Source organism: Nelusetta ayraudi, unplaced genomic scaffold (genome assembly GCF_046127955.1).
Source record: "Nelusetta ayraudi isolate G7.1 ecotype Tasmania unplaced genomic scaffold, CSIRO-AGI_Nayr_v1 ptg000070l, whole genome shotgun sequence".
Classification (NCBI taxonomy): domain Eukaryota; kingdom Metazoa; phylum Chordata; class Actinopteri; order Tetraodontiformes; family Monacanthidae; genus Nelusetta; species Nelusetta ayraudi.
The window spans coordinates 2,950,108-2,976,387 of NW_027466120.1; the positions used below are offsets into that span (position 1 = coordinate 2,950,108).

The 26,280-nt window shown below is 45.2% G+C and overlaps 3 protein-coding genes across 3 annotated transcripts; 1 reads left to right on the forward strand and 2 right to left on the reverse strand.

Moving 5' to 3' along the window:
• Window positions 1-413: 413 nt before the first annotated feature.
• Window positions 414-6,771, forward strand: LOC142898693 (uncharacterized). Its single transcript, XM_076041786.1, has 8 exons — window positions 414-824; window positions 1,923-1,961; window positions 2,062-2,370; window positions 3,355-3,663; window positions 4,248-4,562; window positions 4,642-4,791; window positions 4,884-4,956; window positions 5,510-6,771. The coding sequence occupies exons 1-7, from the start codon at window positions 794-796 to the stop codon at window positions 4,925-4,927; spliced, it is 1,197 nt and encodes a 398-aa protein (XP_075897901.1). The 5' UTR covers window positions 414-793; the 3' UTR covers window positions 4,928-4,956; window positions 5,510-6,771.
• Window positions 6,206-9,901, reverse strand: LOC142898694 (uncharacterized). Its single transcript, XM_076041787.1, has 7 exons — window positions 9,666-9,901; window positions 9,463-9,561; window positions 9,263-9,294; window positions 8,568-8,593; window positions 8,404-8,457; window positions 8,240-8,302; window positions 6,206-7,107 (listed from the first exon to the last, which is right to left on the reverse strand). Exons 1-7 carry the CDS (start codon window positions 9,745-9,747, stop codon window positions 6,909-6,911), a joined length of 555 nt encoding a protein of 184 aa, XP_075897902.1. The 5' UTR covers window positions 9,748-9,901; the 3' UTR covers window positions 6,206-6,908.
• Window positions 9,902-11,298: 1,397 nt separating this feature from the next.
• On the reverse strand, window positions 11,299-14,882 carry LOC142898908 (troponin C, slow skeletal and cardiac muscles). The gene is made up of 6 exons (XM_076042200.1): window positions 14,755-14,882; window positions 13,491-13,521; window positions 13,242-13,388; window positions 12,730-12,844; window positions 12,092-12,228; window positions 11,299-11,936 (listed from the first exon to the last, which is right to left on the reverse strand). Exons 1-6 carry the CDS (start codon window positions 14,776-14,778, stop codon window positions 11,905-11,907), a joined length of 486 nt encoding a protein of 161 aa, XP_075898315.1. The 5' UTR covers window positions 14,779-14,882; the 3' UTR covers window positions 11,299-11,904.
• Between the last annotated feature and the right edge of the window lie 11,398 nt (window positions 14,883-26,280).

Sequence of the window (26,280 nt, forward strand, 5' to 3'; positions counted from 1 at the left end):
CTGGGGGGGCCCAGTTGTTGTTGTTTTTTCTCTCTGATTGTACAAAGCGCTTTGAGACACCTTTGGATGTGATTTAGCGCTGTACAAATAAAAATTGATTGATTGATATTTAGTTTTAAAAATTGTGGAATTAAAAAACAACAAGGACTAATCATGTCAGAAAGTTAAAACAATAATACTTATTAAAAAGGAAAAAAAAAAAAAAAGTGGTGGCCACGGAATGTTTCAAATGGGTGATCCAGGCGATAAATCACTGGCCATGGTTGTTTTTCTCTACTCCAATCGACTCCGATCTCCTTCTTTGGAATGTGTGCGCGCGCGTTGCGGTGCTGCGACCTCTGGCGACCTCTGGCGGCCGCAGACGGAGCAACTCAGCAACGGACAGACAAACAGACCAGGCCCTGCCCACTGTGGACGTAAACATGGCGACCTGACGGGATCTTTCCTTCAGGTTCTGTCCGAGAAATCACAGCACCGTGACAGTCGCTCACTGGCAGCTTCACTCATTTTTTTTTTTTTTAATCACAAGACGGATTTTTGTTGTTGTCGTTTAAAGTTATTAATACGATAGTTTTGTGTTTGGTGTGTGAGTTGTTTGGTGTTGAAGCCGCGTCACGGATCGAGTTGACAAAGTTGCTCCTCACTTCACTCGGCGCCGCGCACTGATAGCATTCAAGCTAGCTGCCGATGCCTTGAGCTGTTGAACCGCCGGACCACCACATTGGCGTTGGACCATCGGCATCCGCCCCAGTCCCACCGACCAGGTCTTCTGATGGCAGGCTGACGGGGAACGATGGTGACATTTCCTCATATAGTGTTGGCAGGTAAGGCGATGGCGAGGCGACTCTCCGCGGCTAGCTAAAGCTTGTTTCGCCCCGCTAACTGGATCTGAGGGAGCTCCGGATCCACTGCCGTGATGCCAGCGGGCATTTTAAACCGGTGGTCGTCCGCGCTTTGGTTGCTGTACAGAAATCCACGGGTCGGGATTTAAACACGAAAGCGTGCAACATTTAAAACGGCAACCTCAAATGCAACGTCATTATAAAGAGAACAGCGTGCAGCTGGAAGTTCACGTCGTAAGCTGCTCCCCTTTGGAAATGGCCATTGATGTGTGAAATAGGGAAATAATTATTTTTACGTGACAAAGACGTCCTTTGCTATCGAAATGTTGCATAAGGCGTTTTGGATTATTCAGATCGGAAATCCAGTCTAATCTGCAGGAAACCACTGCTCATCATCATCATCATCATCATCATCATCATCATCATCATCTTCATACCAAATACATTTAAAATGCATCCCAGCTGACTAACAACATCAATGGTGCGGCTGATTGATCTTTCCGTTCCAGAGCATGTTGGTGTAGTTGTTGATGTTGATCTGCAGTGTTGGCGAGTAATCTATTCCGAAGTAATCCACTACTATGATTATTAAACTACTTTTTTAGTAACAGAGAAATGTAACGGGATTACTCGGGTAAAACTGGTAATTTTCTCATAATTACTTTATCGAGGAACGATTCCATTACTTTTCTGACATATTTTGCAAGCTAAAAATGTATTATTATCCTCTAAATGTCTTAAATTTAGAAAAACAACTGAAAACAATGTCGCAGATTGATGATGCAGCCGTGCATGCAACGTTATTGATATGCGACGAAGCACCAAAACAAGCAGGGCGGCGGCAAAAGAAAAAACGATTGTGTTTGATGGCTGGAAATACAAACATTATTTTGAGTTCATCTCAACTGTTTTCTTTTTTTTTTTTTTTTTTAAATCTTTTTTTAAATAAAGTAATTAGTTATTGATGACTTATAAGACAAAGTAGTTAAAGAAGTAATTAGATTATTTTTAAAGGAGTTATCTGTAGTTAGATTACATTTCTGGAGTAATCCCAACAACACTGTTGATCTGTCTCTGCAGGCCTCTTCAGTGTCCTGTGGGATGGAGTCGCCGGCTATGGTGAGATGTGGACCATTTGAATTCTGACCCAGTGCTTCCACAACCCGGACTGGATCTCATAATGTCTCTCGGTGGCTCGTCTTCGCTCTCTGGTCCACAGGTCGGATCAGGCTGGTGGACGGGGACAACAGGTGCTCCGGCAGGGTGGAGGTGCTCCGACACAACCAGTGGGGGACCGTGTGCGACCACGGCTGGGACCTGCGCGAGGCCGACGTGGTGTGCCTGGAGATGGGATGCGGCCTGGCGGAATCGGCCCTGAACGGCTCGGTGTTCGGCGCCGGGAGCGGACAGATCTGGCTGCAGCACGTCCAGTGCAGCGGCCACGAGTCCAGTCTGACACACTGTGCCGTTTTCCTCCACAGTAACATCTACTGCACCCACCAGAACGACGCTGGGGTCAAGTGCTCAGGTGAGTGTTTTCAGGAACGTCTTCAGGATGTTCTTCTAACTTTGGTGCACAAGGATTGTTTGTTAGATCCTCTGGAAAGTCCAAATGCCCGGGCCCCTGGGTAATATTGGCAAGTGGCTCAAGAGCGACCTGCTCTACTCAGCCAGGGTGATCCGTGTAAATCTGCGTTCCCACACTTTCTCCTGAACCGGGTCAAGTGTTACTAATCCAATCGGTGCAACGTCCGATATGTCCCACTGTCTGCTGATCTTGTTACCTTAGTAAAGGGATGAGCAGTGGCTGTCCCATTTACTTCACTTCAGTTAAACTAACTCAATATGGTCTACGTGAGTTTAGATCCCCAAAAAGAATCATTCCATTATTTCTTAAATAATTATTTTTTTTGCTGGTTTCTCATTAGATTGGCTGCTGTACATTTTTTATCCATTGAAGTTGATGTTGAACTTCTGAACTGAAAAAAAAGTCACACCTACTTACACTTTGTGTATATATCTTTGTATATATTTTATATTGTTACTGTAGTTTTCTTATTTGCTTTGATATTTTTTCTAGTTGATACTTGATTGCTTCTATCGCTATTTCTTATTGCCTTATTGCCTACTTTTGCTCTCTAGTTCTGCTTATACACTTTGAGTTGGAATTTCAAGGAAAAGTAATTTTCCCTTGGGGATGAATGAAGTATTGTGATTGTAATTCTGATTCTTAGAAATCAAGTGTCTGATAGTTAAAATGTTGGCTGGACATCAAGACATCCACATGGCTTTTAAACATAGAAAAATGCATTTATATTAAGAAGCTACTGTCAGAGCTCTTTGCACCTTACCTACTACAGTACGACAGACCTGTTGTGACATATCATTATTATTATTGTTATTAATTATTATTATTATTATTATTATTATTATTATTATTACTATTATTATTATTATTATTATTATTGTTGTTATTACTGTTAATAACAAACTTCCTCCTTCTACCCACCAGACACCCTCCTAGTTCCCTCCCTCGCCCTGCTGTCCCCGCACACGGTGTTCGCTCCCGGGGAGGCGGTTCGTTTCAGCTGCAGCGTCCTGCTGGGCCACCACATCAGCGACTTCCACCTCTACAGGCAGGGCGTGTCCATACCGCTGGTCACGCAGAGGGCCGACCAGACGCAGGTGCGGGCGGAGCTGACGCTCTCCGACGTGGAGACGTTCCAGCAGGGCAGCTACAGCTGCCGCTACAGGATGAAGGGGGGCTTCCCCACTCAGCTCATGAGCTCCCCAGCCAGCAACTCCATCAACATCACCGTGGGTACGTGTTGGGATTTCCTTGGTATTCATTTATTTGGTTATTTCATAAGGATCCCCATGAGTTTCCACTATGTGAAGACTTCCTGGGGTCCACACAAAAACACACAAGGGATTACAATAATCAAAATGGGTGAGAATATTCACCAAAATTCCCCAAATAATAAGTTAAAAATCGAAACAATAAGATAAAATTCATAAAAATAACCGAAATCTAAACACAAACATCCTAAGCAACAATATTTGATACTGCTACCAGATCTGAATCCACTTATGAACAAACCTATGAGATTATTCCACTCACAGTATACAATTTTACTTAGTATAAAGTAATTTAGTATAAAGTAGAGGTATGCTATTCAAAATATATATATATATATTTTTTTTAACATTTCATAGTAAATAAAATGTATAAATTACAATGCAATATACCCAGGGTTAAGGTACAAATCAAAATACATCACCATTCAATTTATAATATACCTTCTATTTATACGTATATGTGTGTATACATATATATGTGTGTACATATATATATATATATATGTATATGTATATACACACACACATATGTCTTCTATTCCACAGTGGAGGTCCTGACCCCTCAGCACTGGTTCAACACGTCGGCCGAGGCCCCGGCTGGTTCCGTCATCAAGGGCCACAGCTTCAACATCACCTGCTCCACCCCGCAGCAATACCCCGGCGCCTCCTTCCAGCTGCGCCTCATCCGCTCCAACGGCACTGTCCGCCAGACCCTGCCCGCCCTTGCCCCGTCCGTCACCTTCACCTTCCCCAGCGCCCAGAGCTCCAACGAGGGTTACTACTACTGCCTGTACCGGGTCCAGCTGGGCGGACGCACCTTCGTCTCCAGGGAGAGCCAGCCCTTACCCATCGCCGTCAGAGGTGAGAGCGGCCAGGCTGCGCCGGCTCGGTCTCGTTTTTTTCAAACGTGCTCCATCCAACCGTCTGCTGCCCCCTACAGATCCCGATCCGCTACTGAGCCCCATGGTCCTCAGCTGGCTGGTGTCTGGCGTGACCTTCGTCATAGCTGTGGTGGTTATAATCGTCGTGGCCAAAGTGCTGTGCAACAGGGAGAAGAAGCCGTCTGAACTGGAGCGAGAGACCAGAACCTGTACGTTCTCACCGTCCGTCCTGCTGATGAGGTTTCAATGTGTGTGTGTGTGTGTGTGAGTCTTAAGTTAAAGTCTGTGTTCCTGTCCGCAGGTGTGGACAACACGTACGTTGCCTTATCAATAAACAAGCTATGAGCGAGTGTGGAGCAACACCATTGAAAAAGGTAAAGGATTTTTTGTAATTGTTAGTTTCCCAAAACCCACATTGTATTACTCCCACATCCAAGTTTGGAAACTTTGTTGCAGTCGACCCCCTGTGATGTCACAATGGGCTTAGATTGCCCTCCGAGGCTAGTTACAACACTCCCAGCCAGGTGCCAGCCCCACTCAAAGCTCTTGAGTTTGAGTGGAGAGCCAGAATTCTGTTTTAGCAGAGGGCTGTGAACACAGGGCTAAATATGTTTTCTGGATTTTCTGCATATTTGATGACAGAAACTCACCATTTAAGGATACATTCATCAAATTAAGATGCACCATCATAGGTCAAACTATTCATGCAAATGCTTATTTTCATTTCCCTTTCATTTTTTCAGTCATTATCTTCACTTTCCATGAATCAGAACACCTAATTAACATCTCAATCATTGACTCATCTTATGACTCATTCTATAGACTTCAATCTAGTTGCGCTTGAGGGAAATACTACTCAATGGGGTGATCAGCAGCAACAATCTATCAGTGGTTAGCCATTCAAGCCTTTTGTGTTCTGTCTATCAGGGACAGGCGAGAAGCTTGAGTCCAGTGGCTCCAGTGCAGGTCCAGTTCAGCGGCAGACGCCCCAGACATCCTGCTCAGTCTTCCATTGCACTGATGAAACTTGAGGTTTGTCGTGGACCAGTACCCGGAGGAGACTGATCTCAGCTATCCTCGCCTCCGACAGACACTCTGAGGCTGCACTGCAGCTTACTGTACTGAACTGAATTTCAGGCTGCTGGAACAGCTGGGATGGTTCTAAAACCACGAACTTTGGTGAGAGTGAAACTCGACAGCAGAAGACACGTTGGGAGTTCCAGTCAAAAGTACTGGTAAGCGTCAGATGACCAGCGTGTACACAGCGTTAAGTGTAAAACTGATGCTACGTGGATTTCTCAGGTTTCTGCTGGTAAAGTTTAGTTTTGTTTTTTTTCCTCTCCATTTGGCTCCACCAGTCCCTGTCAGTAGTCGCTTCTACAACTGATCCTTGATGGATTTGATATTTTGTATTGTAGGCCAAACCCGACTCTCATCTGCAGCCCAGTTGCATTATGTACACTACAGTTCGTGTGTGTGTGTGTATGGGGATGGGGCCTGTGTACACGAGCTGTAGTTGTGTAGAATAAAACACTACTGTTTGCTAACAAATTAAGAAAAAAAGACCAGCATTTAATTGTTTTCCTTCTTTAGTATTTTTAAGTACAATTCCTCAGTGCCTCAAAGATTTCCAAAAACTGATTTATTCAACGACATTACACTTTTCAGGTCACAACAATCTTTACAGAACGTTATAGAACAAACTCTCAACTTTATGAAAATGTTGCCAAATGTAGCACAGACATGACAGCTTGTATTAACAATGTCACTTCATATTTTTATCCCTGCCAAGTTAAACACGACTTGTCTGTCATTGACTGAACTTTATCATGATTGAAAGTTAACCCTCGAAAACACAGAGGCACTTGTTCAATGGCTGCTGCTGCTAAAAGTGTGCTTTAATTTAGAGTTTAGTAACATGTTGGCCAACGCTTCCAACAAAGAGTGTTAAAACATTGACAAGTCAATTTGGGATTTTCCCCCCAAAAGTTCAGCAGATTGCCTTTTGACACAGACGATGTGGTCAGCACAATCAGCAGTGTATTTTTAGCATCTTCATGTGGAAAAATGTGGTCAAATGACATTTTCGGTCACATCATCTGAATAGCAGATACTTTGGTGCACGACTGTAATGAAGGTATTTTATACCAAGCGAGTAAACAAATGGCAGGTGATGCTCACACACACATTGCACACAATGCCGCCGCCACCATTTCAGCAATGACTCAATTAAAGCCACTGACCAAAAAAACTCGTTCATTGAATTAAAATGCGTTTAAAATGCTGCAGGACCAGACCCACACACCAAGCAGGAGTTTTCAAAGGATCAGTCCAGTCTGAAGGATTCATTCGTCTCCATGCTGGAGAAAACCATGTAGAGGAAGACGGCCAACATCAGGAAGACCAGCACCTGGACCCACATTGGGACCAGCCGCGCTGACTTGGGCGGGTCTGGAGCTTTTTCTTTGGGGGTCGCTTTCACGTAGGACTGTTGGTAAGTGGACGGGCTTTCATACGCGTAGGATCTACCCAAGAAGAAGAAAACACAAACAATTAAAGTCCTGCAGTTCAGGCTGTGGACCATCAGGCCTGTTCTAAAATTAAAATCAACTAAATGAATGACATGAAGAGATGTCTAGAACGAAAAAAACAATCTACTGTCAACTGTTGTGTCGTCACAGCGCAGCAACCTTAGGTTGTTTGTTAGAATAACAGTACTGGGGTGATGGGAAGGAGGGAATAATAAATGTTTTTTATGAACAGAAGTTGTTCAATCCAAAATATAATGGTGCCATTCCTACGAAAGAAAAAAAAAAAGGCAACAGGGAGATTTTTTAGTTTCCATTTCAAAATAAAATAAAAGTCTCTGGTTTACCTTGGCTAGCGTTACTCCACCAGTGACCACCTCAGTTGGCTACTGGTGTTCACAATCATCCAGCGATCAGCATCTTGCGATACAAAGCAGCCTCGCTGTATGGCTCAGCCCCTGTGTAACCCTCGATATCTATCTGTAGGAGGCGACACTGGATGACTTTGAACACTGGCAGCTAACTGAGGTGGCCGCTGGTGTAGACGATACAGGATGATTTTGAACCCTGAGGTGGTCGCTGGTGGACTAACGTTAAACACGGTTGCCAGGAAGCTACGCTAGAGAAAACCGACATACGGACAGAGACTGTAGTCTTTAATCTCAAAATGTTGGCATTATTCTCAACATTTGGTCTTTAATGACTTTAATCCAAATAAAATTCTTCTTGTAATAATTCTCTCTACCTGTGGCCCTCACTTCACCACTGTGATCAGGGAATTGAAATTTCCAACTCTAAATGTTTACGGTTGCTTTCATCCTCTAAATTATTCATTCACTCCTCACACAGAACCATTACTAATTAATTCTATAACCAGCTGTTATAACCACTGGCGTCAATTACATAAATGTATACTAAAAGCGTGGCTTATAATTTATACCTGTTGCAATTCCAAAGAGTAAAAAAAAAAAGAAAATATGTTTTTTTGGAATAATTCACACGCTACAATCTCAAACCTAGAATGGTCTTCCTTAAAGTGTCCAGGCTTAAATAACTTCACCAGTGTTTTCCAGCAATAAAATGTAAACTGAACTGTGAGCTGGAATGGTTTTGGTTGACAAAGACGTACCCATCAACATATTCCCGGCCCCTGTGGTCAGGTCTGGGCTGAGAGTAGCTGGAGTAAGATGACCTGTCAGACAGTGATAGAAATCCATGAGATACTGCTGTACTTCCACGTCTGATAGAATATAATGCATAATAATTGCACATATTTGTATGATAACTACTCACTTGTGTTGGGATTGCTGCTCAGTCCACTCTGGTCTCGACCTCAAGTAAGACTCTCTAGATAAACAGAGGGGTGATTAGTACGTGACGCTGAGTTAGCAAAAAACAAAACACAAAAATAAAAATAAATGCATGTGTATTTGTAAGTATATTTGAGATAAACCAACCTGTCACCTGCACCATCATTTCTTACCTGAAACAAAGTAAAAAGATGAAAAAAATAAATCAAGATATGTTCAAACATTGAATAAATAAACAGTAGCCACACCAGATTTACTTTGGCAAACCGCCCCCTCTTCCATTGAAATACTGCTAACAAATATAACGGATCACTTCAGTTCCTCAGAGTGTTTCCTTGTTACCAGACCCCGATAGCCTTCACGCAGCAATGCGATTTGGACTTACAGAATCAGAATCAAAAAAGTTTGTGCATGCCAAACAGGGAATTTGACTCCGGTCTTTCTCTATCTCACTACTTTGGTTAAAAACAAAAAAACAAAACAACTTGATAAGTAAAGGGTAAACAATGTGCAACTGAAGTATACAACAAACAATGTACAACACAGTGGAGGAGTACAATATATATATATATATATATATATATATATATATATATATATATATATATATACACACACACACACACACACACACACACACACACACACACACACACAAGTATACATAATATTTATAAATTAGAATATACCTAAATATTAAAAAAAATAATTATAATTAATTTAAATAATTTAAATAATTTAAACGTATGAACATAACATTTGTGGCAAGAAAAGACTAGGCTGTTGGTAAGATTGCAAGATGAAGGCAGACAAACAAACAAAAACTAGACAGATGTACTCACAGGTGTTCTGTAAACGTACGTGACCTCATCCTCTGCAATAGGAACACATACACAACGTTTCACTTACAGTCTGCACCTGTGTCGTTTCCCACAGCTACGAGTTCACAACCTGCACTTCATCACATAAATAACGCCTCAAACTGAAACGACGCCCTACGTATCGAATGTGAAACTGTTCGTTTGGAGGATCAACAGATTACCTTCTTCTCTGTAGTACGTTTTGTCTGACGTTGGCTTCGCTTTTGTCCCCTTGGACATGGCCTCTCTCAGCTTCTTCTCATACAGGCTTCTGGTGGAGGCTTATAACGAGATGTTTAAAATACAAAACGGTGAACCTCGAGACCGTTATGAACGTGGTGTGCCTGGCAACTTTGAACAGACAGCTACGCGGCGAGTTACTCACCCACCACTGGCCCGTGTTTTATCCCGTATTCATCGAGCATGTTGCGAATTTCATCCGCGGACAAGTTGCCGAGGGAAGTCATCCTCGCCTTAAGTCTGTCGTATAACTTGTGTTGTTGTTTTCCTGTTCGGGCGCACGGCCCCTCTGCGGAGTTTGGGACGCGCAAATAACAAGAGAGACAGTAAACACCGCCCCTTGTCTTCGGTCCCAGTGATAAAACTTATAGTCAGCCAAAACGGTTAACCATTTCCGTTTCCGGTTTGAGTCCGTCTCAAGAGGGTTCCGGCTTGTATTTGGTTCCGGTCTAGAGTTAACGAGGCAAAACCAAAACTATGCAGGTTGTAGCGAGACTTTCACTAACTGCTTCTCTTTATTTCGTGTTTTACTGTGTTAACTTTGCTGTCCGTCTAAGCCTCTTATGTGTCTTTGTGGCTGTTTCAAAAAGGTAGAATGAAATAAAAAACTATTTAATTATTTAGTTAGTCTAAGAAATACCCAGTGGAGCAGCTAAGAACAGCATTCAGTTGGCAGCATGCAAAGACTACACGTTAAATAAATTTAATATCAACACACACACACACACACACACACACACACACACACACACACACACACACACACACACACACACACACACACAAATAACAGTCTGGAGTAGTTCACTTGACTGTGTGCGTAGAAGAAGAACAGCGGCACAACAACAAGCATATATCCAATCCGTGGGCTCGCCCGCCCCCTTCAGTAAAGGTGAGGTACTGCTTTTCTCTACCCGCGTTTTTTTTTTGTTTGTTTTTTTAATGTCAGAGCTCAGCAATGCTTAGCAGGTTCAACAACAGGTTCAACAACAGGTTCTATATTGGCCACGTGAAACACATAACCTAATCTATGGAAACATATACCCGGGTGGTGGTAGAAGTAGCAAAAGGCACACAGTCATCCTCCGCGAGGGATCAACATTCAACTCGCGTAAAAATGATTTGAGTCTGATAGAAAATACATTTCAAGCATAATGAATTATTCATATATACTTTGTTTTATCACGTTTTTTCTTTCTTTTCATGACAGGTGTGGCAATAGCTCTTCAAATGACACACACTGAAATTAAGTCCGTCAGTGGACCAATTCACTGCCAGCGTTCAGACATCACAGCGCACTGAGCGACACGTCAGGCTGCTCCACAATAGAAATGTTATCTCTTTGTGTGGGATAGCATTCTTTATATGGACAACTAGTGTGGCCCCATTCAGATCCCCTAACATGGGCACCAACACCAGGGGACATAAATAGAAATGGTCTCAATAGACTGTGTAACGAGATACTTATATGGAAGTCATATGGATGGTTGACATGCCGCAGACAAGCGGCACAATAGAAATCAAATTAGATCGATATGTCAAAATGCGGAGTGGCAGCAGTGCAGCATGCTACATTAAGATTCCGGGCCTTGGCTCTTGTTTATTGTTGTGTTTGGGGAGACAGGAAAGTGGGGCCACCTGTTAAATCCAAAGACCAGAATAGTGCATTGTAGTTGGCTTGTAACATTTTTCACCAAAGAATGAGTTTAAACAGTGGTGCCACTCATTGTGATGGAATTAAAAGGAGTGTTCATAAAATATAAGACCAGGACAGCTGCTCTGACAAATGCATCTTGTTTATTACATCAACAACACATTCCCAAGCAGACTGTTCTTGTAAAAATATGGAGGTGTCCCTGGGAAAAAGGAGAGCTGAGGGTATTTAACATGTAAAAATTTATACAGCGTATAGTATACAGTTAAAGTATGGCAGATTTTTTTTCTCCCACAAGAAGTCTAAAGTCTTGCTAAAAAAAATAATATTTTGACCTCCCACATGAACACCAACATGTTTCTGTTCAACTGGCATCAGTTTTCTCTTGTAGGATTTGTAAAGTGGGTACTTCTGTGACGAGTATTAGTCGTTAACCAACAAAAAGAGGTGTAATGATTGTTGCCAAACTGGTTCCCACACTGTGGCCTCTTTAGAAAGTATTCATCATTTGAAGACATCTACAGAAATTCAGCATACGTGGTCGCCGAAAGTAGTTACAAACTGTATTTACAACGATGCAAGGTGGTAAAAAACAAAACAAAACACAGAAACATTCCGCCACGGTGTTTGATTGAATCTTGCAAAGTCGCTCCGTTGTTTCGATCCGAATTATCTTCCAAATTTTTGCAGTCACAGGACAAAAAGAATAGACGCCGGGTCTTGCTCCGCGTTACTCCACTCCTTTCATGAACTCCAAGAACTCTGTAAATCAAGTTAGACGTGGTCAGTAAATAACAAAAAAGCCCACACAAACCACCGCGAAACTCTAAGTGATCGTCAGTTTCAGTGAGCGATGACACAGAGCCTCGGCAATGAAGACACTCTTCCGTTCAACTCGACTCTAAACCTGCTCTCACCATCGTAGTCTATTTTGCCGTCGTTGTTTTTGTCCCCGTCTTTCATCAGTTCCTCAATGTCGTCCTCAGTGATGGGCTCTCCGGTAGATTCCAGCATCATTTTCAGCTCATCTAGGTCGATGTAACCATCTGAATTCCTGCAGATATCAAAGGCGTCTTTTCAGGGTTTGTTTGTTTTTTTACTCCCTCCCCAGGAAAAAAAAGGGTAACAAGCACAAGCAGAACTTCACAGATGGAAGTGGAGGAGTGGAAGGTTGCGTGTTTGTGCCTGCTCGCATCTTTCATTTAAGCATTTGGGAACTGTCACCACGGAGTGGAGGGGGAAAAAAAAAAGAAAGTATGGCAACGTAAAGTGTCTTTGAAGCTCAGACGAGGTGTCTGGCTTACACGGAGGGAGAGCGTTTGAAATATTATGCGCTGTCAAAGAGCATTATGGTGCAAACTGCGTGGTGTACTCTGCAGAGCGGCTTGGCATTTTGTCACACTGAGTAATTGCACACGGGGAGGCAGCGATCCTGCGCTGATTCTCACACTAAAGCCTCCCTGTTTTCACCTGTAGATATTTGACCAAGCTAAAGGATCCGTTTATCGTTCCCCGGGTTTGAATAATTTCACGGAGCCGCCCGCGTCAAACTCACTTGTCGAACATGCGGAAGAGCTCGGCCAGTTCCTCCTCCGACTTCCCCTTGCTGTCGTCTTTCATGCACCTCACCATCATGACCAGGAACTCGTCAAAGTCCACAGTGCCGCTCCCTGCCAACACAAAGGGCATTTTCTCACAGACTTGCACCCCATCTTGAGTCGACCTTTGCATCGTAACCTCTTAGGAAAAAGAAGAAAAACCACCAAATGGCAACACAAGTTGCTGTTTTTATGTAATGTCTCATCGTTGCATCACAAGGGAGATACAAGGCGACTTGTGCGTCATCTTGATAGGCGATTCCCCTTAACTCGGCCCGACACGTCCATTTATACCTGCGACGCTTGACTATCATTTAACATCAAGTTCAGAGGCTCTGAGCTGCACTTGTCTCGCAGCGCGGTTGCGCGCTGACAGAGCGGCAGAGACAGAGAGTTCGGCGGTGGTGTCACTCTGCTGATCGGGACCGCCGCTTTTTCCTCCTGCCCTGCTTTGTGGGGGTCGACCTACCGTCCTCGTCCACCTCGTCAATCATCTCCTGCAGCTCCTCCGGTGTCGGGTTCTGGCCGAGCATCCTCATCACCTTGCCCAGCTCCTTGGTGCTGATGCAGCCGTCCTCGGCGTCTTGCACAAAGATGTCGAAGGCGGCCTTGAACTCTGCACGGGGAAGCAGTTTGAGCTGTCAGCGAAAAAAGCGAGCTGCACTGCGCACAGATGGTGTTTGTTATCAGCGGGCGGAGGACACTCAAATGTACACACCATTCTTCTGTTCGTCTGTCAGCTGCTCAACCTGCAAAAGTGTGAGAAGTTGAGAAGTTGTCGGCGAATGCTTTTTTTTTTTTTTTTTTTTGCTAAATGTTCTACGTCGTCTCCAACCAAAAGACGCTCTTCTAACGGAAGATCGAATCACGAGCGAGAGTTCGATGTACGTTGTAACCGTTCAGCTCCGTCCTAGAACAGATCTTTCTAGGCGCGCCCTGATAAAAGTCTCTAAATGGGACAGAATGCAAGACTTCGATCTCGTATGTTGGAGCTGGTAAGTGGAGGAGTTAAAAATAAACAGACCGGAGGATGAGGAACCGCAGATAAAGGCCACAATACACACAGCGCTTTAAATTAGCGTGGCTGTGGATCTGACCTAACAATGGAGCAGTAATCCTGGAAAAGCTACCACCAATGAGAAAGACAGACAGCTGCTTATGTAAGAGTTATTGTCTGTCATCCACTATAAATTAAACACACACACACACACGGACACGCGTACATTTGCACTCATGTAGATGCGAGCGCGAGACACAAACACCCATATGGTCCGTTGATGATGAATGAAAACTTTCCTCAAAACAAACACGTGTAATGTGCATTCCAGAGTGTTTTAAATGTCCCAGCTGCACCGGCCGCTGGGGACGTGAGTGGACGGGACAGCCGGGCGGGTGAGACAGACAGCCGCACGGCTCTCGGGGCTCACAGATAATGCTGGAATTTAGTCATGGGGGGGTGGGATTTATCTAAACCAGAAGCCCCTTCTCTGGCACCACCGACTGGTGGACTCGCAGGGCCGTCTGAGCAAGAGGCCAAAATTAGCCGCACGCTGGACGGAGCCTGAGAGGGCCGGGCCGAGGACCCGTCCTGTCGATATCTGAAGTGGCTCCCATCAGCTCCGATAGAGGCCGAAGTGGGAGGAGAACCACAGGCCGTGCGCGGCGACGCGGCCCTCTGACCTCCAGCCGCTGATGGACGCAATTTGCCTCGCGAGCCAACATCACCCGGGATTTGTCAGCCGTGCGGGTCACGCCGGTTTGGCAAAGCGATGGGCTCGATTTCACGCAAGAGCATTCTAGAGGCGTCCCAGCAATGACGACTTGAAAGAGAAACAAATTGCCGTTTACGCGTCAGTACGGATCATAGCTTGAAAACCAGGATCACACAGAGTGTTGCAGAGTGAATTCACACAGATAAGAAGCTGCTGCCTAAACTCTGTGCGCGCCGCCGCGGTGCGAGCTGCTGCTGAGAGGAGACGTACCGCAGCCTTGTAGATGTCGTTCATGTTGGAGGCTCGTCCGCTGCCTGTCCCGAGGGCGTCCTGGCACAGATGGAGGAAGTGGTGTCCAGCTCAGGGCAGGACACTGGCCCCATCCTGCCAGGGTTTTATAGCTGGGGCCGGGTGCTGTCTGGTCCCTCCCCGGGCGGACCCCGGCTCCCCTCGGCGTGTGTGTGCCGGCGTATGTGTGTCATTTGGCCAATCTGTCACAATCACAGGGCTCAGATAAAAATGCAGCAGCTCTTGTGTGAGTATGGGGAGGGGAGGGGTGGGGGGGGGGTGCGTGCTTGAGAATGGAATGAAGCTTGTGTGTGTGTGTGCGTGTGTGCGTGTGCTGTGTGCGCGTACAGGGTAGTGGCAGGGGGCTAATCTCCAGGGAGAGGGCAGTTATGGAGACACTCAAAATTCTTGCAGACCTGAACTAGGAACGTGTGTGTGTATGTGTCTGTGTGTGCGCGCGTGCCTACATACGTGCGTGCGTGTGTGTGTTAGTTGCCGCGGTGAAGCTCTATGGACAGTCAGGACAGAGGAAGGCGTGAGCAGGGGCACCGAGAGGACCAAGTCCGGAAGTTACACGGTACAACATGCTGGACAGCCTAATTTATTTTTGTTCACCTGATACACAATGCAATTTCAATTCAACCCTTTGTGATGTCACAAAGGGCAGTTTACTGACTGCAACCTTCTGCCAGCTGTGCCCTCTGCAACCACTCCACGCGACATGTCCCATACCCAAACATGTGGAAGGATCAACAAACCATCTCCTCTTTTAGACGGCATGTAACATTTTAGAAGGAGGCTGTAAACACAGGGTTAAAAATATGCTGTTGTAGGAATGTGCACATTTTACCTGCATAATTATTCAGAGGCTCCTCCACTGGAGCGTGGGATAAAAACTACAGATCAAAAGTGTAGAATGAGCATAAGTCTATAGTCTATACATGGCAGGAATTAAAATGATTTATATTTTACATTGTTTTCCAGCAGATGTTGATTATCCCATTTGTCTTCTTAAATAATAATAATAAAAAAAGTAATTCGTGTACTAAACTGCCCTATCCTGACCTATCTCATTAATGGGCAGTTAGTAGTGCTTCTGCAAAAGGGATGGCTAAATTAAATGTTAAAAGTTCAACTGGGATTTTGGGGGATCAATCTATCCTCCATCAGTTTGGGTAACAAAGTGACTCTCTAACTCATTACTTTCCAAACCTAAAGATCTGAGTAGAGTGAAATAAAAATCAGCACCATAGAAACATTTAAATCCCTCCGAGGCACGCGACGACCGGGAACCTCTGATCTTTCCCGAAAAGCACAACAGCAGGAAAGTCTCATGCACAGCGGAGAAGTCGTCAGCAGAGGGCGCTGCTCACTTGGCCTGCGCTAAATTGAATTGTTGCGCAAGGCTGCCTCCGGATATCCAATTTATCAACAGTGGGGTAGGTGAGAAATCTGGGTCAAACAAACCAAACACTCGCAGACACATTTAAATTGAATTGTGCACCGAGCAACACTTTGCCGCATTTTTCGTGTTCCTTTTGAAACAAGGCCATCTCAATCACTTGACTGTGTGATTCACACGCACGCTCACAAAGCCACCCCCACCCCCACCCCCCCGCACTCTTCTCTCTCTCTCTCTCTCACACACACACTCACTCACACACACACACACTGCGCGCTGTGGCAGGCGTTCTAAGTGACGAGTGATCATGCTGGTTTATAATGGGATGCTAATGGGGACTGGCACGGCTTACAAGCGTCGTAGAGCCCACTCAGGGAGGAGGGGGTGGGGAGGAGTGATCGCGAGGGGAGCTCACACTGGAACATCATACATGTCCGACCCCAACACAGATATGAACACACATCTCCCGACAGAGACCTCACCATCGGTGCACATCAGTCACAGGAGTAGGCGACTGCTGCCTCCGGGTTCTCCATGGAGATGGGCAGGCGGGCAGGGAGGCAGGCGCCGGGGGAAGTGGGGGGGGGGGGGGGGTGCGAGGTGGGTCATGAGGCGAAATCAAATCCCAGGCGCTGCTTTTTGCACCGCCATTTGTCTTTTCTTTTTCTTTTATATACATCTCTCAAAGTATTTAAAAACAAGCGCGCGCACGCGCGCACACACACACACACACACACACACACACACACACACACACACACACACACACACACACACACACACACGTGCGGCGCTGCAATATTTCTTGCCTTTGGAGTCCATGACAGGCATGAATTGCCATCAGTGGCACTAATCACATCAGGCGAAAGGAACCAGGAGCATACTGATGAGTCGACAGCGGTTGGTTCACCGTGGACGAGCTCCGCCACCGGGTGCCTGCCAACATTGCAGGATTGACAAGGGGCGGGGGGGCTCTGCAGGAGGCTCCAAATTCTAAATGTAAAGCTTTCCCAAGCGTGCGCGGCACGCACGTGCGCACGCGCGCGCGCACACACACACGCACACACAGAAACACAAACGCACGTATGGATCGTCTTGTCAACGCGTCTCTCCGCCAATTTCCAATTTCCCCTTACAGGAGGAAGGCTGACGAAAGAGGCAGCCATCTCCTCCACACAGCGCAATCAGACGGCGCATCTCAAATCCACAATTCACCGCACACCGCTTTTTGAGGGGTTGCCATAGAAACTCTGCTGGGTAGAAGCGGGCAGAAAATGAGAGGAGATGAGCGGGGCTATTTCCCCCCCACACACACACACCGCCTCCCTGCCCGCCTGCCTCCCTGCCACCACATTTTGTCCTCAGAGTGACTGTATTATTTTTCCATTCTCTGCCTCCGAGCACACATGCGTTTTGCAAATCAAAAAAAAATTGCATGCAGATAAGCAGCGCGGGTAGGAGGGCTGGGGGAGGAGTGGGAGGGACGGAGTGGGTCACCATCATCATCACCAGGGTATGTTTTGATATTTTTTTTGCAAGTCCAGAAGCTTTTTTTTGGGGGGGGGGGCATCTAAACCCCACAAGCCTACATGGTTACAATTCCTGCCTTGAACCTTCAGTCCTTTCATCTTGCCAGGTGGTGGTGAAAACCTGAACGGGCGCCGCTCTCACGGCGGAACGCTTCGCTTCTTGTTGAGCGTTTGTCTCTCTGAGCGGCCCCTGATTGGACGGACCCCTGATACCAATCGCCCACCCTGAGGAAAACGTTCGAAATTCCATGTGCGCGTTATGTCAAGACGCTCGCGCTCCCCGGGGCGTCTCTCTCTCTCTCTCTCTCTCTCTCTCTCTCTCTCTCTCTCTCTCTCTCACTATGGCAGAACTGAATCAGCTGGACTGCATGTGAAGACCTACTGCTATATGCACGGCATACATCACTGTCAATTGAAATGCCGGTGCGATGTAACGATTGGGGCTGGCGTGCAGCTGAGCTGGAAGCATAGGCCCCGCGCTCTCCTCCTCTTCCTCCTCCACTCCGTGTCCTCACCTCCTTGATTGCGGAGGGGAGGAGGGGAGCCGAGCCTGTCAGCTTTCCTTCCTTTCTCTCCATCCCTTCTCTGCATCCACCTCCTTCCCTCTCCCTGCCTCCTTCCATTGATGGCCGACCTGTCAACGGCTCCTGTTGTGGCAAGCTGCGCATGATACACGGCGTTGTTGTTTTTTCTCCTTTCCGTTTGTTTCTCATCATGAAAGGCGTCTCTTCCCCTCCACTGGGCACTTTATCAAGAGGAGCCTGATCTCTGATCTGTGACAATGCCTAACCCAAATTTAAGGATTTGTCTTTTGAGACGAGGAGTGGTGGAGGAGGGGGTGAGGTTGTGGGGGGGGGGGGCGGGGGTCTTTGGTTTGCTTCACTGCCCTCAGTGCTTCCTTTCTGATCGTCTTTGCGCCAAGGCACTTGGTGCTACGCGCTGTTCCTTACATCAGAGCTCTAATGAGGCAGTGGCCACATTAGCCGCGGCGCTGATAGAGCCACGCACTGACTCTCTGCCAGGGGGCAGCGTTTTCCAGTCCACTGGACCACCAAGTCACCGACTATCCATTCTGCCTCCACGCCACCCCAACCAACCCCAACATCACACACACACGCATATCCTAGACTCCCCTCCAACCCTCTATATAATAGTGTACGAGACACCCAGGAAAGATTTCCTCGCAAAAACGTACGGCGGATGAAGTTCCCCTTCGAGCAAAAAGAGAGAAAATGGGATCCTTCCACGTGGCGGCGAAAAGACGGTGTCAAGGAGATTTATTACGGGACACACTTTGTGGTGGCAGTTTGGAAGAGGATTTATTACGGGGACAAGTCAAGGCAGAATAATGTGTTTTGAGCGTCTCTGTTTGGAATGAGCAACGACCGCAGCAAAGGATTTCGTTTTTTGACCTTAAAGGCCCCGTCGTGTGAGATTTAGTGGCATCTGATGGTTGAGACAGCAAACTGCGACAAAAAAAAAAAAAAAAAAAAAAAAAGTTTGTGAATTGTAATGTCTTACTCAATTTCTCAAACCCCGAGCAGATCCACGTTCTGGCCTGCAATAGAAATGTTGTGATGCAATATGATCTGAAAAGTGGACAAAGTCTTTACAAATGCTTATAATTAACATGTAAAAGTAATATACTATTAGTGGCTTTATCTAAGTTGAAGAATGCATGTATTTTTTTTTTTGTTTTCATCTAAATAGGTTACTTTGAAATTGCTTTTTTTTTTAAAGTGCACTTGGGATATTACAGCTTGTTACAATTGTCCACACCTTAAAAATATTATTTTTAAAGGAAGGGAGAGAATATTAATGTGAGGCATTGCAGGGAGCAGCAGCTAAAGCCCCTTTATGTTGGCTCTGTCACCCTGCATGTTCACACGCCCATTTTGGATTTGCCAGTGTCCCTGCCTTCCCCTCTTCCTTTCAAATAGCAGCTCCCTGAAATGGAATCTGTGGACCCTCAGGGTTTCTGACAGCGTTTCACACACTCTCATGTCAAATGAACAGCAGTATAACTTCTACCACAGTTACTTTTTTTTTTTTTTAAGGGAGCCCTGATGCAAGGGCATAGAGAGAAATCTGCTCGATGGTTTTCCCCCTCCATAAGCTGCCAATATCACTACCTTTTTTCATACTAACCAACTCTTAGCCACCACAAGATCTTCAGTACGGTGGTGAACCGTGAGCATTAAAGTTGAGCCTTCACCTCATCCATCACCACCAACAAATGGCGTCATCATGAGGGGAAAAAAAAACAATGGAATGATGAATTTAAAGCCCTTACTGCAATCCTCCAATTAATTAATGATAACAAGTATGTCAACAATAGGCTACAACATCAATAACATTCTCCACGACATGCAACCTGCTCAACAAAACTGCAGACACCACACCGAGGTGCATTTAAAGTTAGAGTGTGTAAAATTCTGCCACCAGATTTTAGATTGCAGCGTTCATTCACTCACCGCCCCTCTCCTGAGCTTGCCAGTGAACTACGGTGAACTACTTTCGGAAGAAGAAGGCCCTGAGGGTTCCCCTCTGGTTCAGTAATTTTTTTCAGTAACTGTACGCGCTTGGGATATTTATTTTTTTAGATTCATTTTGTGGTAAATATCGCATATTTCTTAAACTCACCTATTATCAATGTGTTTGTTAAAAGCAAAATGTAAATATTTAAGATCAGGCCTGTCAAACATAAAAATGTTTTAGAAAATGTTGAATTTGAATAAAAACAAAATTGATGTGATTTCACATTGAGTTGTGGTTGTTATAAAGGGGGAAAACCCACATACGTTTGCACACTCACAGACAACTGCTAAAGATTAGCCAGAAGGGATCAGTTGTTTTGCATATGTGACTATAGCATGCCGAATTTAGCATTTAGCTCCAGGCAAAGTGTTGCCTGGAAGCTAACAGAGCAAGATGCTAGATCCTTGTTCTCCAAAGCTGGGCACTGTGTTTCTGTCCCGTTATTTGGCATTGGCCGGCACCGACTAGCTCTCTTTATGTTGTGGCCAAGAAAAAAACGAAAACGTTCTGAGAAGGTTCTGAAAATGGGATACAGGCTGAGACTTGGACAGGCTGTCAAAGCTGCACTGGTGAGAATCTAAGCAGCAAAGAAAAAGGAAGCATAACCACTGAAACAGACACAATTTTTGTTCTTTAGATATTCCTGTCAATGTCCACCTTATAGCTTTCCAATATCATGTTTGAGTACATACTGTATGTTTGAACCTACCTATTGACATAAAAGTTCTGATGTCTTCCCCACAACTGTTCCACAGAATTCCAAAATGTAATTCCAATGGAGCAGCCTTTACACGAATAATTACCCTCCCCTACACCCCCGAAAAAAAAAACCCACACAGAGCATCTCCAGAAAACAACATTCAGAGCCTTCTGTTTGCAGCCTGTTGTATTAGCGTCCTGCTAAAGCTAATCCTTTGCTGTAGCTTCTCCATGCAGAGGGACAAAAACCAGGCAGCCACAATAGGAATAAGATGAAAACCTGGCTGGGAGTGTCGCCACAAACTGAAATTGCAGCGAGTTTTGAGCTTCTTTTTTTTTTTTCGATGTTACAAAAGGCTGACATTCAGAAATGTGTGTTTTTGCACACACTGTCTGAGAGCTGGGTGCAGAGTCTGAGTACAGAGGCACTAGAGAATGGACTTTTTGGCATAATGTGAGACCTTAAGGTGACGGACTGTCAAGTCCCATTGATTCACAGACAGCTTAAAAGCACATTGCAACATCTCTCTTTTTGCAACTTTGAACTCTTGTTTACCCTTGTTTGGATGCAGGTCCATGGATGCTGTTTTATTTATTTATTTATTTATTGTTAATACAATTTATAGAACCGTCTGGGAGCCCATGCCCTCTAGAGGCTCATTCATAAGACAAACGGGCCTGAAATTCATTGTTTCTGCAGACAGTCCCCGCTTCCTGCTGCACGTCACGCTCCCTCTCTTGCTCGTTTGTACAAACAAAGCCAAACAGACACACACACAAACACCTTTACACGCACACAGTTTTTCAAAATGACCTCTTGTTCTTGCACGTTATTGGAGGTTGCACCGGACCAGGTCCGAAAGAGAGGAACCAAACACCTTTGCATCCGACTGTGCGGCTGAAATCCAGCCGCGGGTGGACTCAGCTTCAGTGAAGTGTGTCGTGATTTGACAGGGCCAGTGACAGGAGGCACTGTAAATATCCGGCTGTCATGTGACTCACATTGTGGCCTCAAGGAAGCAGTGAAAGGTCAATGTTTCCTGATGCCATTGCCAACAACTAAATTAAGTGACTTCATCTCTTTGCTCATCCGTCTGTCCTATTTCAGGGGATGGATACATTGGAGGTGTTGCATCACTCATGTTCATGCACGCCGTGTGATCATTCACATTTCCTTCCCTGAGCACGCTACGAGCGCCGACCAAACGCGCGCTTGCACGTGCACATGCGCGCGCGCTCGCGCCGGGCTTTGTTACGTAAGCTCATCAGCCATCGGTGGATGTAAGACTCATCTGAACCAGCGCAAAACACCATCAGGCGTGTGGCACACAAAACCTCTGGGTTCGTCTCCATACATGTCATGTCCGACAGTGACAGTAGCACATTAGCACGTCCTCATCGCTTCCCTCATGAAACACATTATGATCCATGGTTTCTATCCCTTCGTGGCACAAAAGGTTAAACAGCGGCATTTAACGCATGTTGATGAAAAGGCAAGCTTTAGTGCCATCACATCCTGAAGCTACTGAAGGCGTTTGTACTCCTGGTACCTTTACTTGTCCCTAAAAGAAAAAGCACTAAGATATTATATATATGTATATATATATATATATATATATATATATATATATATATATATATGTATATATATATATATATATATATATATATATATATATATATATATGTATATGTATATATATATATATATATATATACGTATATATATATATGTATATTTTTTTTAAACACAAAACTGTAATGCATGGGTAAATTGGGTAAACATGCATTGTCCTGTTTTTATTTTATTTTTTTAAATATCAAGATGCACAATGTCTCTGGTTGCATGTCTGGTTGCTTTTTGGGCATTTAATTTGAGCTAATTTTGACACAAGCAGTGTTGATTTATTTCCAATTTATTGAAATTATTTTGTGTCTATTCGCTTTAAAATGGAGTGTTACTGCATGAAATGAATGACACTAAGTACCGTCTGTGTCATGGGCTCACATGCCGCCGTGTATTTTCAGCAACCCTGTGGTCGTTGATGGACTTGTGAAGGGGTTTTGCTGCCACCGTCTGAGGATCCACAGGGTCACGCAGCCACCGAGCGAGAGCCTCCTGAAGCAGAGCCTCGTGTAAAGTCATGCAAAGTCAAGTAACTTGGTGAAGATTAGCAGGATGCTGGATTACCTCCCTGTAAATCTCCCTAATCTGAAATAACGCAGTGTGCTCCACGCAGCCTTAATGCATTTCAAATTTGCTGGTACGATATGTGGGGTGCATCAGGGTTGTATCCATGGCTCTTTACCTGTCTATGCCTACCTTTAACAACATTTTTTTAAAGAAGTATTTTAATGGGTTTAGCAATGAATGAATTTTTTTTTCTTTTCTAATTCTTGCACAATGCTATTTCACCATAGTTGCTACAAACTGCCCTCGCCTGGTTAGTGGCTCCTTAAAGTGTGAATTTGACACATCTAGTTGTTGAAGTTCCCACCATATTATGCCTTTATTTTTGGCAGTGTTGCAGTCTCAATGGCAAAATAGGAAACAATAAAACCAGTAGGGGGAAAATAAAATAAAATACCCACCATCCAAAAATGTCCTTCCCGCCACAACATCATGTGATCATACTGTGGACATGGTAAAGACTTGGGTCAAGATGAGTGATGGGTTACAGCTTTATTTCACAGTTAAATAGGTTAATGTACCTTAATAAGAACTTTTACTCTATAAGTTTGTCCACGTGTGTACTTTATAAAGGGATGTCGATGAAGCACCAAAAAAAAAAAAAGAAGCGGTTTTGACGCTGCTGTGTAAATAAAAAATGAAAATATGCTAGAAAACATGACTGACTAAATTATTCATCAAGGACATCTCTTTATTAACTGTTTTTGTTGTGGCTCTAATGAAGCCGCATCTCAAGTGCACTGTAAAATGGAATGAAACACGAGGCTCTGCTCATCATGCAGTGTGCTTCCGCTTCGGGACAAAAACTCACCCAGGGAGGTAATTTGCATCTTGGGTGAGCTTCAGGCATTTTCTTTTTTTTGGGGGGGAAATATTTAAGATGACAGCAACAATCAAAAAAATAACTGCGGGTGTGATGAAGTTGCTGCTATGCTGCATGTAGTGCAGACTTGATTCTCACTTGATGCTCTTTTCGGGTTTCTGCCTGTGTACTATTTTCTCCTGCTGCTGCTGCTGCTGCTGCAACCTGCTGACAGAGCTGATGGCGCCGGTGATTAGAAGCACCTTTTTTTTTCTTCTTTTTTACACGTAATTAGCCAGATACTAAAAAGCTCTTGGCGGAGATGCTCGAGAGGTTGAGGAAGTGCTTCTGGATGGATTAAGGCTGACGTCAACGGCGAATGCAAATTTGCCTCTCCGAGCTTTATGTTAAAACTCCAAATTGAGAGCTTAGCCGGGGAATTTTGTCCACGCGCGCTCGCGCCCGCTCTTGTCGGCGCCGGGGAAAGGATTGCGTGGTCTCACTGATGGCTTGGACGACCAGCTCCCTCGGCTTTGAAGCTGATAAACCTTTTAAAACCATGACAAATATTCTCCTGCAGTTTTTTTGCCCCCTCGGAAAAAGCCAAAGAAATGAAATAGGTATACGCGGGGGTGAGGGGGGTGTAGCTTGGGGAGTGGCGGCCAACTTCTAATTCGTAAGAGCCGAAGTGCTTACACCTGCATAAATCCATGAGCCTCGGCTGCAAGTGATTGTCTCTCGCGCGGCGGTCGTCCCAACGTGCACTGCTGCCGTGAAAGCCCCGTCGATATGGCAGCCAATGGTATGACACAGCAGGTCGACGGGGTGGTGGTGGTGGTGGAGGGAGGACGTGTGTTGTTGTTGTTGTTGTTGGTGGTGGGGTGTTGGTGGTTGTGGTGGGGTCGCTGAACGGTGTCCAGGCAACATTTAAAGGTCGAGTGTGTAAAATCTGACTTGATTTGCCTGAACATACTGGCCATGAATACATTAATAAAAGTGCATACTCACAGTGCAATGAAAGTACTTTGGTTTTCCTCCCCTTAGAACGGTTCTCATATACTGTATAAGAATATACAAAGAGCAATAAGGGTCTCGCTTCTAGTTAGCTGCCATCTTGCGCCGCCATTTTTTAAGGAAGTCTGCCTGACAGTGAACTAAATGCAAAACGTGCTGTCAGATGGGCTTCCTTAAGAAAATCTTTACACACTGGGCCTTTAACTGCTCAACCTCCATGTCAGTGGCAGACATGGCCGAGTGGCACAAGGTACCAGAGGGTGAGGAATCCAGTTAGTTTCCATAGTGATGCGGTTGAATGGAGGGGATTAGCCGGGGCCAGTGTGGCGAGAAAGGATTGTGGGCTTCTCACTCAAAGCCTGCATTTAAAGAGCCCTCGTGTTGTGTCTCCACCGTATTTGGCGATGCCGATCATGAACTCTCCTTCTGCCTTTTTCGCTTCGCCGACACCCCGACACGGACAAGCCGGTCGAAAAGCTCGTCCCCTTTTTTTCTGTTTGTGTTTCTCAACTGTACAACACCAACCAGTGCCGCTGCCACTGCAAAAGAAACGATAAACAGAGCAAGTGTCCCGGAATTGTCAGAGATTTAAAAAGGAGGCTGCGAAATGGGAGGAAGCTGCCGAAAGCGGATTTCCTTGCGAGAAAGTGGCGAGCCGATGCAGCGGCGGCGGAGGACGTGACCATATTACAGACCGGGGCGGTGCCAAAATGACAGGCCCGCGTGCATCAAAGAGGAGCCGCCGCCGATGGAAACTGGGACTCCACCCCTTTGGTGAACTCAAGTCGAGAAAATGGGGTTCAGGTGTAGGCAGACGGCCCTGCGATGTACGGCGAGATGCTGGAGGCCGAATAATCCGACTCGTTTTAAAGGACCTGGCGTTCAAAAGCGACAAGGACTGTCAGGCAGGGGCGGGCGCAAGGTGTAGTAGGGGAACAGTGTTTTTTTTAGATGCATTATTTTCCTGTCTTTCAGCTGAAATGGGTAGTTACAGGGTCAGACCAAGAACAAATTTAATGAATACAGTCCCGTTTGAAATGAAAAATGTCTCATAATTAGTGAGAAAGACAGATTTTTGGCCTTGCAATAAGGCGAAAGCTATTTGTCACTGGAACCTTCCCCCAAAAAGATTCCGACCGCTTTAAATGACATTACAAACCAGACAGACTTTAACTGCAGTCTGTCACTTGATTGACAGTCATTTTGCACAACTTAATCCTTATCAACAAGACCAGTTATTATGTCACGTTCTTGCATAATCTTACTAATAGGGCTCAGAAACGTGATAATCGAATGACACCCTCCCTCCCCTCCCCTACCACACACACACACA

Excerpts from the sequence above, each read along its gene's own strand:
- LOC142898908 (XM_076042200.1), bottom strand. The coding sequence starts at position 14,778 with ATGAACGACATCTACAAGGCTGCG. Across the intron at positions 12,229-12,729 it reads CTCTTCCGCATGTTCGACAA|GAATTCAGATGGTTACATCG; the intron begins GTGAGTTTGACG and ends TGATATCTGCAG. Across the intron at positions 11,937-12,091 it reads CGGCAAAATAGACTACGATG|AGTTCTTGGAGTTCATGAAA; the intron begins GTGAGAGCAGGT and ends CTTGATTTACAG.
- LOC142898693 (XM_076041786.1), top strand. The coding sequence starts at position 794 with ATGGTGACATTTCCTCATATAGTGTTGGCAG. Across the intron at positions 825-1,922 it reads TCCTCATATAGTGTTGGCAG|GCCTCTTCAGTGTCCTGTGG; the intron begins GTAAGGCGATGG and ends CTGTCTCTGCAG. Across the intron at positions 3,664-4,247 it reads CTCCATCAACATCACCGTGG|TGGAGGTCCTGACCCCTCAG; the intron begins GTACGTGTTGGG and ends TCTATTCCACAG.
- LOC142898694 (XM_076041787.1), bottom strand. The coding sequence starts at position 9,747 with ATGACTTCCCTCGGCAACTTGTCCGCGGATGAAATTCGCAACATGCTC. Across the intron at positions 8,594-9,262 it reads CGTACGTTTACAGAACACCT|GTAAGAAATGATGGTGCAGG; the intron begins GTGAGTACATCT and ends ACTTTGTTTCAG. Across the intron at positions 8,458-8,567 it reads AATGATGGTGCAGGTGACAG|AGAGTCTTACTTGAGGTCGA; the intron begins GTTGGTTTATCT and ends CTGTTTATCTAG.